General features: G+C 35.9%; 1 protein-coding gene across 3 annotated transcripts in view; it reads left to right on the top strand.

The window, feature by feature from the left end:
* Nucleotides 1-20,379, top strand: part of LOC150100777 (zinc finger MYM-type protein 4-like) — a 521,809-nt gene that overhangs the window by 107,151 nt on the left and 394,279 nt on the right. For all 3 annotated transcript variants that reach the window (XM_090402210.1, XM_090402209.1, XM_090402211.1), the window contains exons 7-8: nt 9,441-9,698; nt 18,977-19,174. In XM_090402210.1, the coding sequence (XP_090258336.1) occupies nt 9,441-9,698; nt 18,977-19,174 (456 nt within the window). The remainder of the gene's footprint in view (nt 1-9,440; nt 9,699-18,976; nt 19,175-20,379) is intronic.

Here is a 20,379-nt window from a genome sequence, read left to right as displayed (position 1 = left end):
TACTTCTCTTGATTCTTCACAGTCTTGAAATTCTTTAGGAAAAGCAACCGCAACAACATCCGCATACAACATTGTCCAAGGTGTGTCTTCTCTCACCACCTCCATCACAATATTAAACAGGAACGATCTTAATGCTGACCGTTGATGCAAGCCAACTGTCACATGAAAACTTTCTGTCTCTCCCAGGCAGGTCCGAACTCTTGTCTTCACATTTCTGTACATCTCCTGCACCAACCTGACATATTTCTCTGGTACTTTCTTTTCCCTCAGGCACCTCCAGTTTTGCCTTGGCACTCTATTGTACGCTTTCTCCAGATCAATAAACACCAGATGTAGCTCCCGTTGTTTTCCTCAAAACTTTTCCATCATCTGCCGTAACCCAAAGATAGCATCTGTCGTCAATCGGCCAGGCATGAAGCCCAATTGCTCCTTTGCAATCTCCACCTCCTTCCTCAGTCTTCTATCAAGAACCCTTTCTAGGATTTTCATTGTGTGAGATATCAGCTTTATTCCTCTGTAATTCTTACAGTCTTGTGCATCCCATTTACCCTTGTAGATGGAGACAAGAGTACTTTCCCTCCACTCCTCGGGTATATTTTCCTGTTGCAAACTTTTATGAACAGGTCCCACAGCAGGTCAATTCTCTCTTCCCCCAGTGCCTTCCATGCCTCTACTGGGATCCTGTCAGGGCCCACTGATTTTCCATTCTTTATCCTCTTTATGGCCTCCTTCACCTCCACTCTACTGATGTTCTGCACCATCCCCTCATAAAGCTGCCCATCTTCTTCTAGTCCTTGCATTTTCCTCATTCAAAAACCCTTCAAAGTATATTTTCCATCTGTTTCTTATATCCACATCCCTCTTAAAAACTTTTCCTCCAGAGTCTTTGATCTTCCTCACATTTAAGATGTCTTTTATTGGCTAGAGAATGCAAGCAATTAAGTTACTTAATTAGCTGGCCTTATATACTTAGCTACATCAGTTCAATCGACTGCAGCCATTTTTAAGCAGAAAATTGCTTAAGGATTTTTAACAAACTTTTACATCATTTCCATATGTAGTTTTCATTATACCAGGTGATTCAAAATTCCACGTACAAATTTTGAGGGGATGTTGGAGAACATCAAAGTCAACCATATTCACATAGGAATGCATGACCGGAAACACCACCGGAAGGTACTAACAGGGACATAAAGATACAGAAATACTACAACGTAGTAAGTAGTGTAAAATACTTTATTAGGCATAACTGAACAGTTCAGTAGTAGTTGGATACATAATATGGTAAACGAGGTGCATGTCTGCTATCTCAGCATTCGTAAAACGACACATGTTCTTCGTACGACGTCGAAAGCTTAATTGAGGAAGCCCCACTTGCTCACCTGGAGCGCTGGCGAACAACACCACCTATCACTTTCGGGTGATGTTTCCGGTCATGGTTTCCTATGTGAATATGGTTGACTTTGTTCTCTACCTCCCCTCAAAGTTTGTACGTGGAAATTTGAACCACCCTGTATATTCCATTTCTGTCATGCCATTGCCTATTTTAAAACAAAATATAATCTCAAGACTTTAAAAAGATCCATTTTAAAATCTATCAAACTCACTATTGATAAAGCTGTTATACCTTATTTCCAGTGAAGTTTGGGATAAACTGTTGCACAGTTAACTCAAAATGAATGTGGTTATCACTCTATACCATTCTACTTACATTGCACAGTGCTGTTTATCTCCTTACTAATCCCCTTAATGATCAAACCTTGTGCACATGTATGATGCTGTTGCCTGAATTATATAGTACACTCTAGTTTTCCACCAGTTTTGCAGGCTTTCATCAGTATTTAATAGCTTTGATTTAGCTGTTCTTAAAAAAAAAATAAAAAAATAAAAAAAAAAAAACCTGCTAATTATTGACAAATTTTAGAGATTTGCAGTTAACCCCTTGCATTCCTGAAATTTTCTCTGATTAAAAGTCAACTGAGAGCAGTAGCCATACAGAAACCCTGTTCAGCAATCTGGCATGGAGAAAGGACAATGAATTTGGCACACAGATCATTAAGAGTATACATGGAAAAGAAATAGAAGAATCAGTTGATGAGTTTTAAAAAGACCTAGTTGTTATAGAAACAGAAAATAAAGGACATGAATATGAAATGATAAATGATGGATTCATGTGGTTTAGGAACAAAAGTTAAAGTTGTCTGCCACTAAAGACTGGAAGTTTATCTGTTTTTTTTTAACCATTTCTTTTCACTACTTTTCTTTTCTTCATTTTTAAACACAAGTTATCTTGAGCAGTTTAAAAATGGTATCCCTGCTGGGCTTGAATATTCCCAGGTGCTTTTCATTATGAATATAATTTAGTTCAACTCGGGTACTTTTCTGTCTACGTCTGCTTTTTGGAGGGAAATATTTGTACGACATGACAAAATTTCATACCGGCTGGGGCATCACCCAGTTAAACAAGGCCCCCGTTGTTTTCGCCAGGGAACCAGGGCGAACAGCGAAAAGTCAGCTACTGGAACAATTCTGAAAACAAACCCCAATTCAACATCAACAGAATTAAAGATCGGTACTATCAACGTAAGAAGCCTGAATGGCAAAGAAATGGAGCTAGCTGAGGAATTAGATAAGTACCAGATCGACATAATAGGGGTGACTGAAACAAAAAAGACCAAAACTGGTGAGATCTTTCTGAGCAATAAATACAAAATGTTATATTCAGGCAATGACAATCAAGGAAAAGAAGGAGTAGCCATAATATTCAACACAAAATACGAGGCTAATCTTCTTGAATGGCAGTCAGTCTCAAGTAGAGTAATGTGGGCAAATATGAGAATGGGAAATTGGACAATGAGACTTATTTGTGCCTATGGTCCCACAGAAGGTTCTACTAAGGTAGAAGTGGAGGAATTTTTTGACGCTTTAGAAAAAGCAACTGACACAATGAAAAAGGAAAAGTTGGTCCTTGTTGGGGATCTAAATAGCAGAGTAGGAAATGATTGTGAGACATACAAAAATATTTTGGAAAAATTTGGAGAAAAGAGCAAAGCTAATAATAATGGCAAATATCTGTTGGATTTCTGCTCAGGACATGGACTGTTTATTACTAACACCATGTTCCAACATAAAAATGTGCACAAATTCACATGGAGAGAAGAGGCTAGGAATAAGAAAAGTCTCATTGACTATGTTATTGTTGATAGTGATGTTTTCTCCCTGTACAGGACACCAGAGTGTACAGAGGATTTGAAATTGGAAGTGATCACTATTTAGTCTTGAGCAGGATAAAATTGAATTTCATATTGAAAAGAATAACATGTAAGAAAGTTTTAAAGCGAATAAAAGTTCAGCAGCTCTCAGATGTGAACTGTAGACTAAAATACAGGAAGATTATTGAAAATAAAATGAAAGAGTTTGAGAACAGGAATCAAACCTTGGAGATTCAGTGGCAAACTCGGAAGAAAACATTGATTCATTCTGCCAGAGAGGCATGCGGTGAGGTTGTGTGCAAGGATAAAAAAATCAGAACTCCCTGGTGGACACAGGAAGTTAAAGAGGCAGTGAAGGAAAAGAAGAAAGCATATCAAAAGTTCCTGGCAAATAAGTCAGCTTTTACTCTTACAGAATACAGAGACAAATGTAAGAAAGCTAAACAGTGTGTAAAAATAGCTAAACAAAAGTCATGGGAGGACTTTGACAAGAATATAGAAAATAAATATCAAGAAGGTGGCAAAATGTTCTGGAGGCTGTTGAAAAAGCTTAAGAATGGAGGAAAAAGTGCTGTAAAAGGAATTAGAGATGATAAAGGTGACATGAAAACTGGAAAAAAAGATATCCTTGAAGTATGGAGTAATTATTTTGAAAAACTGCTAAATGAAACAAGCAGTAATGATAGCACAGTGATAAAAAAAACACTGACCAGGCATGCAGTCAGGAATACATACCCATACTTTAAGTAGAAAAAGCCATCAAAGGCTTGAAATGTGGAAAGGCAGCAGGAGTAGATGATATTCGACCAGAAATGCTGAAGTATGGTGGTATAAAAGTCTTACAGTGGCTACACTGCATAGTTCAGAAAGCCTGGACAGAGGGACGAATTCCCGATGATTGGAGTAGAGCTCTCATAGTACCCATATATAAAAAGGGAAATAAAACTGAATGTGAGAATTACAGAGGTATTTCCCTACTGAGTGTTCCTGGCAAGATGCAAGTATACTTGAGAAACGGTTGAGAAGAATTGTGGAAGAAAAGCTTGGAGAAGAACAAGCTGGATTCAGGCCAAATAGAGGCTGTCAGGATCAGATCTTCACTTTACGACAAATAGTCGAGAAAGCATGGGAATATAACAAAGATCTATATTTAAGTTTTGTCAATTTGGAAAAGGCATATGACAAGGTGCCAAGAGAGAAGCTATTCAATACGCTGCAGTTATATGGTGTCAATGGAGCATTATATCAAGCAATACTTAGTCTTTATTTGAGTTGTAAGTCAGCAGTTAGAATTGAAGAAAGTACAGGAAGATGGTTTAATGTTAAATCTGGTGTGAGACAGGGATGTACATTATCCCCTCTGTTATTCATTATCTATATGGATCACATTATGAAGGAAAGTGGTATTAAACCTGATATCAAAATCGGAGATGTTAATGTCAGTTCTTTGCTTTATGCGGATGATGTTATACTTCTAAATAAATTCGCTACAAGTCTGCAAGATTCTCTGACTAAATTGAATAGCTGTTTTAATAGATATATTATGAAGGTCAGCAATAAAAAGACAAAGACAATGAAAATAGGCAGAATCATTGAAAATGTCAACTGTGTTGTGAATGGAGAACCTGTGGAACAAGTAAAACATTTCAGCTACTTAGGCACGATTTTTAGTGAAGATGGTAAATTAAATATAGAAATAGACAACAGAATCAGCAAAGCTGGTATGGTAGGAAGTCAATTGAATAAATTCATATGGAATAAGAGAGAAATTAGTCGGATCACTAAATTAGCTGTATACAAGACAGTGTTCAAACCAGTTTTAACTTATGGATCTGAGAGCTGGATCAGAAGTAAAACACTTGACCAAAGACTAGAGACCGCAGATATGAGAGTCCTGAGAAAGATTAGAGGCGTGAACAGATGGCATCAATGGCAGTATCATATTAAAAATGAGGATATTAGGAAAGAACTTGACATTGTCAGCATCCAGGAATGTGTTTGCAGAGCTAATTTCAGGTGGTATGGTCACTTAAATAGAATGGGAGAGGAAAGATTAGCAAAACAAGTGTTCTCTGCCAGGTTGGCAGGAAAACAACCCAGAGGAAGACCAAGATATAGGTGGATAGATATGGTACAATGTGCCTTAGACGATAGAAATATAAGATCTGATAATGTTGGAGTCTTGACACGTAACAGACTGATTTGGAGGAAAATTGTAGATAGGAAGTTAGTACTGATGTAATTTTTTCATGTAGTACTGTCATATCCTGTACACCCCTTGAGGGTACATGGCAGGAATTTGATGATGATGATGATATTTGTACTGGCGCACATAGTGGAAGAAATTTCTTGGCCATTGTGTCACATTGCAGGTCTTCCCAGGGATAGTACAAGTAGCAGAAATGTGTGTGTGCTGACTGCAATTCATGAAAATTGCATGAAATTATCAGGAAAGAGAGACAGACCAGCCAGCCAATAATGAAGTCCCATTGTGTAAAAAAATACAATAAGGATTTGGGAGTTTGATAGGTTAGAGGTGATGATAATTTCTGTTGAATATTTGCCGAAGGACTTGAAGTGGTATAGAAAGTTTTTTCGCCTCTTGTACATAACAGTTCTATATTCTCAGACTTGTATAAAGGTAAGAAAGAAAGAAAAAAGAAAACATAATACTTGCAGATATTCAACTAACGCTCATAAATTTTTTTTTTTTTTAAAATCCTCCATACATTGAGAGTGACATACTTCCTATTCTTGATTTTGCCTGCGCAAAAAATAAAAATAACTAAATAAAAACAATTCTATCAGTTACTTAAATAAAAGAGCCAATAGGCTTCACTTCGGCAATGTAACATTATTTAAATGAAAAGGATATTAAATCCCACATTATTTCAAAGCCGAATAAGAAACTCAACGATCAAAATCAAAGAGTTTGATGTCGAATATAGTAACCTATAAAAGTATCGGCAGATACTAGTGTAAGCTAAAGCACGTAGTAAAAACCAGGGCAACTCGTGGCAAAGGTGGATAAAGCTCTGATCATTATTCTTAGTGTTTCCCATAATGTAAAACACATCTCCTAGGAGATGTATGATGTTATACATTATGGTGGAAGGTCACTATCCAGACTGGTTTCAACCCTCATTGGGGTCTCATCAGTGAGTAGGCAGACCAGATTAATACTGAGGGTATAGCGAAAATAACTTATATACCTTGCTGTACGAGTTGTCAAAAGAGGTGCACCCATAAATTACTTAAATAAAAGAGCCAATAGGCTTCACTTCGACGATGTAACATTATTTAAATGAAGGGGATATTAAATCCCACATTATTTCAAAGCCGAATAAGAAACTCAAAGATCAGAATCAAAGAGTTTTATGCCGAATATAGTAAACTAGTATCCACCGATACTTTTATAGTTTACTATATTCGGCATGAAACTCTTTGATTCCGATCTTTGAGTTTCTTATTCGGCTTTGAAATAATATGGGATTTAATATCCCCTTCATTTAAATAATTCTATCATTGTTTAAACACCTCACTTTGTGAAGTGAAGAAATGAAAAAGATAGAGAACAGTTGTGTGACAAATATTGAATTGCCCTATGTATACTGCTCTAAACAATTAGGGGATATTTTGGTTTTCTTGTAAATTATAAAGTTATAAAAATAATTTACAAATGTAACACATTTTAAAATATTCTTAATATACAACAGTGTAGAACATGCAACTGCGTACAAAATCATGTTAAGACTTGTCGAAACGTGTCTTAGCCATATTACCATGTGAGGTGTATAATACCGTGGCTTGTGTGTTCACTTTCATAGTGCAAATTATCACTTCAATTGTAAAGTTGTGTCACCTACCATCCGTTATTTTGTTAAAAATGGCAGAGCAACATGATATTCCAGAATCCATGTCTTGGAGAGCCATTGGTCGATTAGCAGCTGGACAAACACAGCAAGTTGTCGGTCAAGCATGTCGTGTATCTCAAAGCGTAATTTCACAACTTTGGAATCGCTTTCTGGAGACGGGAAATGTTTGCCAAAGACAAGGTCAAGGTCACCCATCATCAACAACTCCAAGAGATGATCAGTATTTGTCATTACTTGCCAGAAGAAATCGAACATTTAACGCAACACAACTCCAAAGCGAACTTGCCACAGCAACAGGGAAGCTGGTATCGACACAGACAGTACGAAATCTTCTTCTTGCCATAGGTTTATATGCTCGAAGACCAATGGTTTGCATTCCACATCCTGCAGATCACAAAAGAGCTCAAAGAATTTGGGCACAGGAACATCGCAATTGGACAAATGAGGGATTGGGCTCGTGTACTTTTTAGTGACGAGTCCAGGTTCAGTCTACAACCAGATAACCGCCATATCAAGATAAGTCGTGAAAGTGGAACAAGAAATAATCCATAGTTTGTTCGTGAAAGACCCCAACATCAAGGTGGGAGTTTGATGGTATGGGCTGGAATAAGTATAGATGACCATACTGATCTCTATTTTATCAGAAACAGTTCCTTAACAGCCCAAAGGTATCGCAATGAGATTTTGGAACCTATAGATCATCCATATGCTGCTGCAATTGGCCAAGAATTCATTTTTATGGATGACAATGCTCGTCCACACCATGCAAATTTGGTATGAGTGGTTTGAGAAAGAATGTATTGAATGGATGGACTGGCCTGCTTGTTTGCTGGATTGTAATCCAATTGAGGATGCTTTAGGTAGGCATATTGCTGCTGAACTGGTGCCATCATGATTGCTTCAAGAGCTTGAAATTGCTCTCACAGGAGAGTGGGGAAATATCCACAAGAACTGCTTGATCATCTTATCTAGTCCATACAATCAAGATGTAGGAAGTTTATTTTGCACTTAGTTAGACTATAATAAATTTAGTTTAATCCTTTATCCAAGTGTAAGCAAACAAAGTTTGCGCCTGAAAATATCTTCAGGACTGAGGTAAGGTGGTACAACACTTAGCAACTCCCAGCAAAGGTGGACCAAGCTCTCATCACTCCTTGGCTCAGTATCTCCCATAATGCAAAGCACATCTCCTTGCAGACATGTATAATACTATGCATTAAGGTGAGGGCTACTACCCAGACCGGTTTCGACCTTTATTGAGGTCTCGTCAGTGGGAGGCCGACCCAAACGTGGTGATACCAAGGCAGAAGCAATAGGAGAGGTCATATTTACCTATATGAGTTGCCAACAGGTGTACCACCTTATTATTCTATTACTCTGGATTAAGAGAAAGATGTTGGAAGTTTATTTTTCACTTGGTTAGACTATAATAAATTTAGCTGGGAGTTGCCTAAGTGTTGTACCACCTTACTTCAGTCCTGAAGACATTTTCAGGCGCAAATAATACAAAGCAATCTCCAGGATGTACAAAAGGAGGGGAAAACTACCAGCACAGGAGAAAAAGTCTGCATCCACTCTTAAGTACTTATAATAATAATATAAATTTTTGGTGATCAGAATGGGATATGTCAATGAAAATCAGCACAAATTAATTTAATGATTATGTTTAATTAATTAATAATAAAAAATCAGCTAAATTAACAATTAATTATTAATTAATACATTACAAAATAACTAAGGTGTTACGTGAAAATTTCAGGATTTGTGAAGTGTTCCATCATAGGAAAAGTTTGGGAAACGCTGCCTTCTCATTGTTATAAATGCCAATATAATGAACTTATCTACTGCAGCAAACTCTGAAAAAGCCCTGCCAAAAGTTTTAACAACAGTGCTGCTTTAATAGAGCACTGTTGTTACTTTCTACTTTGATAAACTTCTTTTTGATTTAGTATTAGTTGAATACAAAAGATTAGGGTTCTCTTTTGTATTCAATATCTACTTTACTGTATATGGTGACCCAGAATTGACAGGGCAGTTGCGAGACCAGTAGTCACAACAATTACATTATCATTTTATAATTTATCTTTATTATCAATTGATTTTTCTGTGACAATATTTGTTGATAATTATTTTGATTTCAGAATCCTGTTGTTCTGCAAATAAAATTTTTCTGCTTAAATGTGGATTCTCTGACTGTCCCGTTACTTCTGCATCAGCATGTATGTTGAGAGAGAGAGAAAATGACTGATCATGTGTAATATGTATTTCATTTATCTTATCTTCATACCTGTTGATATATTATGTTCTTACCTGTGAAAGATTATACTAATAATTGCTATTTAATTCTCTTTAGAGCCATGGACCTAAACAAGCTTGTGCCCAATGCAAAAGCAATATTCAAGGACGTACCAAGTGTTTGACTTGGGAAACAATGGAATTTTGTAATGAAGATTGTTTAGGTAAATATCAGGCATACTTGGGTAGTCATTGTACATGCTGTCAGGTTCCTGTTCAACAGGCATCCCTAGGTAAATACTGTGTTCGATTTGGTTCTGATATCAGACAGTTTTGCTCAGGTCGTTGTTTAGAAGAGTTTAAAAAAGGACTCAAGGTAACTATTTATTATGATCAAAGAATTTTTCTTTAAAATATTTAATTTACATCATTAAATTCATTTAAATTTCCTTGTAGTGAGCTTTAGAATGCTACTTGAGAGATTTTCAATATGATTCATTAATAATATGCAGTTAAGAGTTCATTCTCTTATCTGGAGTTTTGTCATTATGAGAGTAAATCAAAAATATTAAGATTAATTTTGCTTTTCTGACATACATCACATGTACACATGGTATAATGTTATGAAGTCATCATATTTCTGAACTCATTCTATTTGTATGTAGATGGTCATGTATGTTTAGTTCTGCTCAAATCATTTCTGGTTAGTAGTGTGATAGCCACTGTATTGTTTATGCACATTGTATTATACGATTTCTGAGAATCAGGAATGACTTCTTTGCATTAAACTATAAAAGCTTTTTTATCTGGCAACTGAAACAGTGTATATAGCATTTAGTTGTGACTTTAAAACAACTCATCAGTTGTTTTAAAGATGAGTAATTCTTATTTGAAAGTAGTAAGTATATAGGTTGTTGTCTTTCAACTCTATTTCATTAGAGTCAAATTCATGGTAGAATACCCACACTAATCATTATTTACAGAATACCTATCATACCTCTCCTTAATCTTGTTCACTGAGAAAGCACTCACAACCACCTCTGGCAACCCATTTGTCGTTATCCATACTCTAAGCAAACAGCTAATCCCCACACTTTTTAAACAACCTTCAGAGGAGAACCCTTGCTCTCTCTCTACTTGTTATATATTGAAAGATTTCCTGTTAATCATCTTATAAAACTCCTTTAGTAACTTATTAAGTTCTATATTCACAGACTTATAATATTCTACATTATAAGGACAAACTGAAGGTTACTAAATTTTTCAACTCAAATACCTTCAGTCTCTTCTTATAATGAGCATACTACAGGCCTATCACCATCTTGATCACTTATCTCTGAATCCTATCCACTTCATATTCAAAAATCCAGGTGACCTAATCTATACAGTAGTAAAAAATGAAGCCATATCATAGGCATCTGCATTTGTGTCAATTTATGTAATCGTTTTCTTTATGGTACTTTGTCAAATGCATTTGCAAAATCCAGCAGTGTAGCCATTTCCCACCTCAGCTACCGTATTACCGAGATTAAGGAATAAATTCTTTATATCAGACTTTAAACTTTTTATAGCTTTTTTTCCTGTAAACTTTATATACCCAGTCTTGCTATAAATGCTGTTACAACTTCTGCACTACCTCATGCTACCCACAGAATTTACTTGAGCCTTTTTCTGTTAGTGGCACTGTGCACAGCCAGCATTCATGTGTTTATCAGTAGAGAGAGAGAAAGAGAGTTGCCTGGCTGTATAGGTTAACATGCAGTGGGGGGAGATTATGAGAACTATATAGCTGTATAGCACTTCACAAGGTTGGAATGCAGCCACCTGTTATTTTCAACATGCTAAAAACACTCGGGATCAATAGGATGTTTGCCTATTGGGCTATTAACTGTTATAACGATACAGAAGACGCATCTCACCAAAGAACAGGTTGACCGCATTGTGTTAGGACATAACAGCTTGTGAGGGCTATGAAGGCATGCCTCCACCATAATCTTGTGAGAATGCAGAAAATGATATTGTGAGAGATGAACGTTTCACAGAGAACGATGTCACATGCACTAACTGATGACCTGGAGTGAGAGACTGTCATCATTCTACTGGACACTTCCTAACACCACAACTTATGTGGCAGAGGGTGATAAAATCAAAGGCACTTCTCTGGTGGTATACAAACAACAGACACAGAGATATCCTCTTCACAGATGAGAAATTTTCACCATTGAAGAGTCATTTAACCAACCACCAAAACGATCAGGTATATAGTTGCACAGCACCCAGGATTCAGGGAGATCATCAGCCCATCATTGATTTGGTGGGTGGGTGATGCATTGGGGTATCCGAGTTGCATTTCTATGAGAAAGGGATCAAAACTTCTCCCAGAGTGTGTCAAAACATTGTGGTATGGCCCCTGAACAGTAGGCAGTGAACTCTTTAACAGGACTCAGCCCCTGCACACTAGGCAAGGACCACCCAACAGTATTCGAGGTGAATGTGCCCGACCACATATCACCATCTGATTAGCCATCTAGAATTCCTGATCTGAATTCATTGGACTTCGAATTGTGGTTGGAGCTCGAGAGAGAGAGAGAGAGAGAGAGAGTAGCTCACAAGGAACAACACCCCAGCATCATCAACCTGAAGGTGAATTTGGAGCAAGCAGTGGCAGTGTTTCCATTGGATGTTGTGCGTGCTGCCTTCGATATGTGGCCTCACAGATTTCAGGCATGCATTCCCACCTCAGCTACCATATTACTGAGAGTAAGGAATAAATTCTTTGCATGAAACTTTAAACTTTTTGTAGCTTTTTTTTTTTTTTTCTGTGAACTTTATATACACAATCTTGCCATAAATTTGTATATTGGAGAAAGAACTGTTGCTATTGAACTGTATTGAAGAAAGAACTATTACTTTTAGTTCTCTTAATATCTGCCTTAGTAAAGTTAATAGTATCTAACTTAGTGTACTGCTACTTCTACTGGATGTTACTGTCAAAGTATCAGATTTCATACCTAGATGAAGTTATTTAAATTTCATCAGTCTTTTCCTTCATAAAAAATACCTTTAACTTAAATTATAAGAAGTCACTACTTACTATTATAATTAAAAGAAAAACAAGTGCAGTTTATTCAAAATTTGAAATAAAAAAATTCAAAATACTGATACATATACAAATATGTTTCTATTTTGGTTTGCACAGCAATCACTCATATCAGTTAATTCACGAGATCTTTGAATTGATAATGTTGTCTATATGAGGAATAACTTAAAGCTTAGATTTCTTTATTATTCAGGTTTTCTGAGATGAAGGTTAACAAACATGTAATATCTTAGTTCATTTTAACAGCTTTCAACCGTGGACGAGATTCAGCTAAACTGAGGTGCTCAAAATGAAACTTTAAAGATGGTTCACTCCTGTCATCTATTAATTTGTCTCTTTTGAATTTAATTTATTAGTCAAATAATTTAACCCCTTAACATACAAAGACGTCTGTATGTTTTTTGTTTATTGCACCAAAATTGATTTTGAATTTTGGTTTCACATATAAATACAACTGAATATAGACGCTAAACAATCTTGTGCCTATTTCGTTTGCGTTTGCACAAATTCATCATTATTTTTCAAATAATGATGAATTTGATCCAGCAAATCACCCTCGCCCAAAACTCACCCAAAAAATTGGCAGAAAAACGACCGCTTTCTGATTTTTAATTGGTATGTTAAGGGGTTAATCAATTTAGTAATATAAGGAAGTAATTATCAGTCAAGTAATTTAATACACTTTACAAGGAAAGAATGTCAGTACTGCATGGCCCAGTGGTCAGTGATGGCTTGAGAGCAGTAGTATTAGACTGCATGTCCAAGGTCCGGAGGATAAACCATATTCGAATTAAGTGGATGATGAGTAGAGATATAAAGCAAAAGCTACAAAAAAAAAAAAAAGAAAACAGTGGAGGAAATATAAATAAAAAAAAGTGATCAGCATACTCATAAGCAGTACAAAGTGCAAGCAAGGATGACTAGTATGGTAAGAAATGACAAATTAGACTATGAGAGAGAGAATTAGCTAAACAGGTCAAACTAAACCCAAAAGAGTTTTTTGTTATATAACAAGTAAGAGGAAAAATTACTATGATAGGATGATTTTAAACAGTTTTCATGGTATGAAGGTGACTGAGCCAAAAGAAATAGTGGAGTTGCTGAGTGATCATTTTGCAAAGGTATATCATCTCTATAACATCAGTAACAGTAAAATCTTACAGAGACACATATCAAAATTGAGGTAGATGAACAGGAGGTGTTCAGCATATTAAAAATATATAAATGCGATCACAGTGGTGGGACTGGATGACCCTATGTGCTACCTGAATGTGCAAGAGAATTGGTGTTGCCTCTGATGAAGTTGTTCAGTCTAAGTCTTGGCAGGATTCCAAGTGAGTGGAAAGAGGGTAAGATAGTACCATTGCATAAAGGTGGCACCAAGACAGAGGTTGCAAACTACAGATCAATTAAAATATCAGGAGTGGTTGTTGAAGTATTGGAAAAGTTTGTGAAGGGTTCAGTACTACAATGGGTGGATAGGGATGCATTAATGTATAGTGGACAGCATGGCTTTGTAAAGGGAATAAGTGAATTTGTGAATAAGTTACTAAGTCCTGTCTTAGTAACTTATTCACATTTTATAGTAAAGTGACAACAGAATTGGATAAAGGTAATGGCTATGCCAGGAGTGGCTGACAGACAGACAGACACCAGAAAGTAGTATATGATGGAATGGAATCTAGGAAAATGATGGTGACTAGTGGAGTACTCCAGGATTGGGTATTAGGACCACTACTCTTTAATTTGTATATCAATGACATAGGGAAAGATTTAAGCGGGAATGTTCAGTTGCTTGCTGATAATGCAAAACAGGGGAGAGCAATAGGTGATATAGATGTCCTGCAGGATGACTTAAATAAATTGGCATTGTGGGCAAAGGATAATGATATTCAATTTAATGTTGCAAAATGTAAGGTTACTCACTACGGGTTGAAAAGATTACATATGGTGTATCATATTGATGGTATTGGATTGCAGGAAATTGATGAGGCTAGAGATTTGGGGATAATGGTGGACAAAGAGCTAAAGTTCAGAGGGCATATTGCAGAAATTGGTAAAATAGCTCAACGAATTACTTGTTACACGTTAAAGATAGGAAAGTTATTATCCCCTTTATAAGGCTATGATTCAACCATATCTTGACTACTGTACACAGATTTGGTCACATGGGTTTCTTGTGGACCAGGAGGTGGTAGTGAGGATTCAGATATGAGTGACCAAGATGGTGACAGGTCTGTGGAATACTCCCTATGAGGATAGGTTGAAGGTTTGTGGGTTACAAAGTCTAGTTGATAAGTAGAAAAGAGGGGACATGATACCAACTTTAAAGACATTAAAGTGGTTTTATAAAATAGATGCAAATTCACACATATGAGAAATAGTCTGAGAACTAGATGCAATCCTTGGTTAATTGTGTAAGAGTGTGGTTATGGATGTGAGGACCAGATTTTTTGTGTGGAGAGTGGTGAGTGAATGGAATTGGTTGTGAGTGCTGTGATGGTGAATGAATTCAAGGAGAGGTATGATAGGATTTGTGTATATAATGGTTAATATAGGTCTCCCATGAGTCTCCGGACTCTTTGTAGATGCCGCAAAATAATAATAATTTCATAAAGTTAGTAAAATATCATTCTATTTGTTTCAGTTAAATAAACCCACATAAAATAGTAGTTCGAATCCTGTCTTACATCTTGGTAAAAGAACAAGACAGTTTTCATTTGAATATATCATCTTCATCATCATTTTTGGGTTTGTACCCTCAAAGGATGTGTGAGGGATTAGGGTAGTCTAACATTATCAAGATTTCATTACTAGTTTCTGATCAACAGTTTTCTTCCGCATTGGTCTGTTATTTATCAAATTTCTCATTTTACATTTTGATATGGAGTCTCTTAAGAGTCAGAGCTAGATAACTGGGAGGAAACCTCCACATAACATTAAAGAAATGTGAAGAAGTAACAAGAAGTTATGTCCAGTTTTTACATTCACGTGGTACTCCCCATTAGCAGTTGTTCACTGAATACTAAATGAATGAAGATGGGCTGGTAATCTGGGACTTAGCTGACCTAATTATATTCTGTATTGGCTTAAACCAGAAACAAACATGGTAAAACATGATGAAATTTCAGGCTGGCCGGGGTTGTCTGGTTAAATATAACCTTTGGCATTTTCATCAGGGAACCAGGGTGAAAATTGAAAAACTATTGGAACAAAGCATCAGCAGAATTCAAGATAGATACCAGAAAAAGAAGTAGAACTGACAGAACTGCCTAGAGAAGAATTAGAGGCAAAGAAGCCTAAACAAGTGAGATCCTGCTAAATAATAAATATAGGTTATTATATTCAGGCAGTAGTAATCAGAGAAAGGAAAGAGTAATCCTATCATTCAACACCAAACATGTAAGTAAACCCAGTTTTCAGGCAATTTCAAGTAGATTTATATGGGCATATTTCAAACGGGGAACTGGACACTACTGTGTCTGTGGTTCTCAAAAGAAAGAAGTGGAGTGAGTTTTTTGTCATCAGGGAAGGCATTTAACATAAAGAATATGGAAAAGTTGGTCCTTGTTAGAAGTCTGAAAAATAGGGTAAGAAATGAACCCTAGACATTGGAAGAAATTTTAGAGAAAAAGGGCAAAGCTAATTAAAATGGAAAGTGCCTGTTGGATTTCTGTTCATGACATGGAATAGTCATCACTCAAACCATGTTTCAGCAAAAAAGATGTAAATTCACATGTTGAAGGACATAAGATAAACAAAGAATAACCTATTGACTGTATTATTGTTCATAGTGATATGTTCATCACTTAGTTTTAAACATGATAAAATTGAATATCATATTGGAAAAAAAAATGGAACAAAGTTTTAAAATGAATTAAAGCTGAGCATCTTTTAGAGTAAACTGTTGACTCAAGTATAGCATTAATCAAGAAAAAGTCAAAGAAACCAAACCTCTGGGAGTCTTAAGTGCAATCTCTGAAGAAAATATTGTTTGATTCATCTAGAAAGGCATGTGATGAATTTGTTTGCAGGGATAGAAAAAAACGGAATGTTGTATGCACAAGTTAATGAAGCATTCCTGTAAAAGAAGCATATCAAAAGTTCCTAAAGGGTCAGCAGGTGCCTTTCAACACCAAACAGAATATGGAGAAAAATGTCAGAAAGCTGAGTTGTGTGTAAAAGTAACTAAACAGAAGTAATGAGAAGACTGGTAAGAATATGAAACACATATAATGAATCTGGCAAAATATTCTGGAGACTATGAAGAAGTTTTGAAATGGGGAAAGAGTACTGTGAAGGGAATTAGGATGATAAAGGTGATTTAAAAATTGAAGATAAATATATTCTGGATATCTAGAATAATTACTTTGAAAGACTGTTAAATGAAACAAGCAGTATCAGAAAAATGGTCAAAAATATTCAAGCAGAATCCATTGAATACATACCAGTATTCGAAGCAGAGAAAAACTGTTTGACCTGAAATATGGAAAGAGTGCTGGACTAGATTATATTTGATCAGTAATGCTGAAATATTGATGATATAAAGGTTTTGCAATGTCTACACTGCATAATTCAGAAAGCCTGGTTAGAAAGTTGAATTTGGGTAATTGGAGTAAAGCTCTCATAGTTCACATCTATAAAAAGCTTGAACTGTTCATGAGAATGACAGAGGAATTCCATGACTAAGGCTTCCTTGAAAGATTTACTTGAGAAAAGGGCATACATACTTGAGAAGAAGGCTAAGTAAAATCACGTAAAAGAAATTTGGAGATTCAGGCCAAATAGAGGTTGCAGGATCTGTACTGAAGATTTTGTAGATCTGGAAAAAGCACATATGAGAAAGTGGCAAGAGAAAAGTTTTTCAAAATCGTAAAATCATATGGTGCAAATGGAGTACAATAATGCATAGTATATATTTCAGTTGTAAATTAGCAGTTAAAATTGAAGGAAGTAATTACAGAAAGGTGATTTGATGCAGAATAAGGTGTGAGACAAGGGTGTACTCTATCTCCTCTCTTATTCATCATGTATATGGAAATCATATTATGAAAGAAAGTGACATTAAACCTGATATCAGAATCAGAGATATGAAACTTATTTTTTTTCTTAATGCAGATGATGTTGCACTAATAAACAAATCCAAGAATTTCCAAGATCCCTCAATTAAAGTGAATAACTCTGTAACAAATTCTTACGAAAATCAGTAATAAAAAGACAAAAACTAGGACAGCAGCAGGAGCATGGAAAACTTCAACTGAGTTCTCAATGGTTAACCTATAGAACAATTGAAATATTTTTAACTGTTTAGGTACAATGTTTAGTGAAGATGGAAAATTAAATATATATACAATAGAATAAGCATATGTTGTATCATCATGATTCAATTGAATAAATTTATATGAAATAAGAGTGATTTTAGTCAAACACAACTATAATAAATGACAGTGTTCAAGCCAGTTTTAACTTGTGAATGTTAGAGATGGGTGGTTTGAAATAAAGCAGTTGTTTGAAGACAATAGAAACCACAGATATGGGTATTCTGAGAAAAACTAGAGAAGTGAACAGATGACATCAAAGTCAGAATCATATTAAAAATAAAGATATTGGGAAGCAACTTGACATTGTTAATATTCAAGAATGTGAGAGTAGAGCTAACAGGTATGGACACTTAATCACAATGGAAGCAGAAAAGTTGGAAAACAGTTGTTTGATGCAGAGATAGTAGGGAAAAAAAGATCCTGAGAGACCATGAGCTAGGTGGATTGATGTGGTCAGGAGAGCCCTAGATGACAGAAATATAAGATCTGACAATATTGGATTGTTGATGAATGCTAGGCTAATTTCGAGGAAATTTGGTGATAGGAAATTAGTAATGATGCAAACTTAATCATGTAGCACTGTCATAGTATCCTGCACATCCCTTGTTAATGTATAAAATATTAAAACATTTGTGTTTGCATGTCGGGAAATTTATAATGACATTTTGATCTTCTAAAGGATTTTTAAGTGCATCAACTCACTGATAAATTGGTCATCCTCTAGGTCACTTTACCCTTTCATTTTTTCTCCAATCATCTTGTATCATCTGCCTTTTTATGCAGAAAGTGGAAAGATCTAATCTTTCCACAAAATATTAGCTCAGCTCAGTTTCTTGAGTACTAATAATTATATAAAATGGCTTTTTCATATCTTCAGTTGTAATATAATTCTGTCATTGATACCATCTGTTCTTTCTTCAAGACTTGTATTGTGTTTATCAAAGACTGCTCTCCATCCAATATAGGTTCTTATTGAAAATACAGTTGAACATTTTCATGTTACTGCCCATTTCATAGCTTTTGTCTTTTTATAGCTGATTTTCATGTCACATTTGTTAGGCAATTATTTAGTTTATTTAAAGAGTCTGAATTTACTTATCATCTGGATAAAGGGAAGAGTTAAGATTGATACACTTGTTATCTGTTTCTATGTTAATAAATTTAATCTATTTATATCTATTTTCATGTTCTAAATAAATCTAATTTTCATTACTTCTGAATTAATACATCTAGGTTTGCAGCTTTTGTCAGAAAGATCTTTCTAATGGTCAAGAAGGTTTCCTTGCACCAGTAGGTGATAAAGGCCAGTTTAAAGATTTTTGTACCCAGCAATGCATGGAACGATATGAAACCATGAATTCTACAACAGCTGCCACTCCTCAAGTGTTACAGTGTTCTTATTGTAAAAAGATGGCTCCAGTGAAAGTAAAGGTAATGCTTATTATTTTATATTTGTTTATATCACGTTTCAGTTTTCATAGCATTTGAATATACAGCAATCCCTCAATTAATGCGCCTAATACGTTCTTTAAAACAGGCGCATTAATTGAAAACGCACTAATCGAATATAGTAACCTAGATATAGCTAGTGGGATTGAATGTGTTGGGTATAGTGTGTTCAGGAATGACAGGGAGAATAAAATGGGGAAAGGAGTATTGTTGATGATAGCTGATGAGCTGCAGCCAAGGAGAATAGAAGTTGAATTGCATGATAGAGAAAAGAGCACATTTGAGGCCATTTGGTGTGAGATTGTGGCTAGCAGAACTAAATATACAATTGGGTGCTGCTATAGACCAGGTGATGGAAAAGATGGTGGTGACAGTATGCACAAGCAAATAGAAGAAATGAGTGGAAGGAGGGTAATTATTATGGGAGATTTCAACTATGGTCACATTGATTGGAGTGAGGAGAGGACACACAGGAGGAAGGAATTGGATTTTATGCGGTTATTAAGGGATAACTATCTGCGACAGCATGTAATGGAAAATACTAGGGGTCAGAGAGTGCTTAACCTAGTAATTACATCTGAGGATTTGGCTGTAACAAATATGACCACATTGCCACCAATTGGTTAGAGTGATCATAGGGTCTTGACTTGGGAGGCGGCTAAAGGTGTGGAATTTTCAATTAAGACAGGGTACATGTGGAATTATCGGGCTGGAAAGTATTGACAAGCTTAGGAGTTTGATTGGTTCAGTGCCATGGCATATAAAACTGCAAGGACTAGAAGTTGATAGTGCATGGGAAGCAGTTAAGAAGTGTTTGCATGAAGCAATGGCTGACTGTATACCTAGAGTCTGAATAATAAATCAAGTAGGGGTTAAATGGATGAATAACACCATTCAGCTTGAGCTGCAAAAAAAGAAACAACTATGGAGGGAATTTAAGGAGAAAGGTGACCGGCAAGCACATAAAAGGTATAAAGCGCAGGCCAGAAGGGTAACGGGTTTACAGTTACCTTCCTGCCATCGGCAGAATGATTTTAAAGAATGCCGATGGTAGGGAGGTAACTGAATCAGTTGATATAGTTGAGTTACTGAGTGAGCACTTTGCAAGAATATATCATCCAGGTGGTGACATTGCAGAAACGAATAAACCAGTAGATTATATGGGAATTGTGGTGAATGAAGTGGAG

The sequence above is a fragment of the Typopeltis vanoorti genome, chromosome 12 (genome assembly GCF_054136105.1).
Source record: "Typopeltis vanoorti isolate ZY-2024b chromosome 12, IOZ_Tvanoo_1.0, whole genome shotgun sequence".
NCBI classification, from domain to species: domain Eukaryota; kingdom Metazoa; phylum Arthropoda; class Arachnida; order Uropygi; family Thelyphonidae; genus Typopeltis; species Typopeltis vanoorti.
This window is presented reverse-complemented; position numbering and strand designations above follow the sequence as displayed.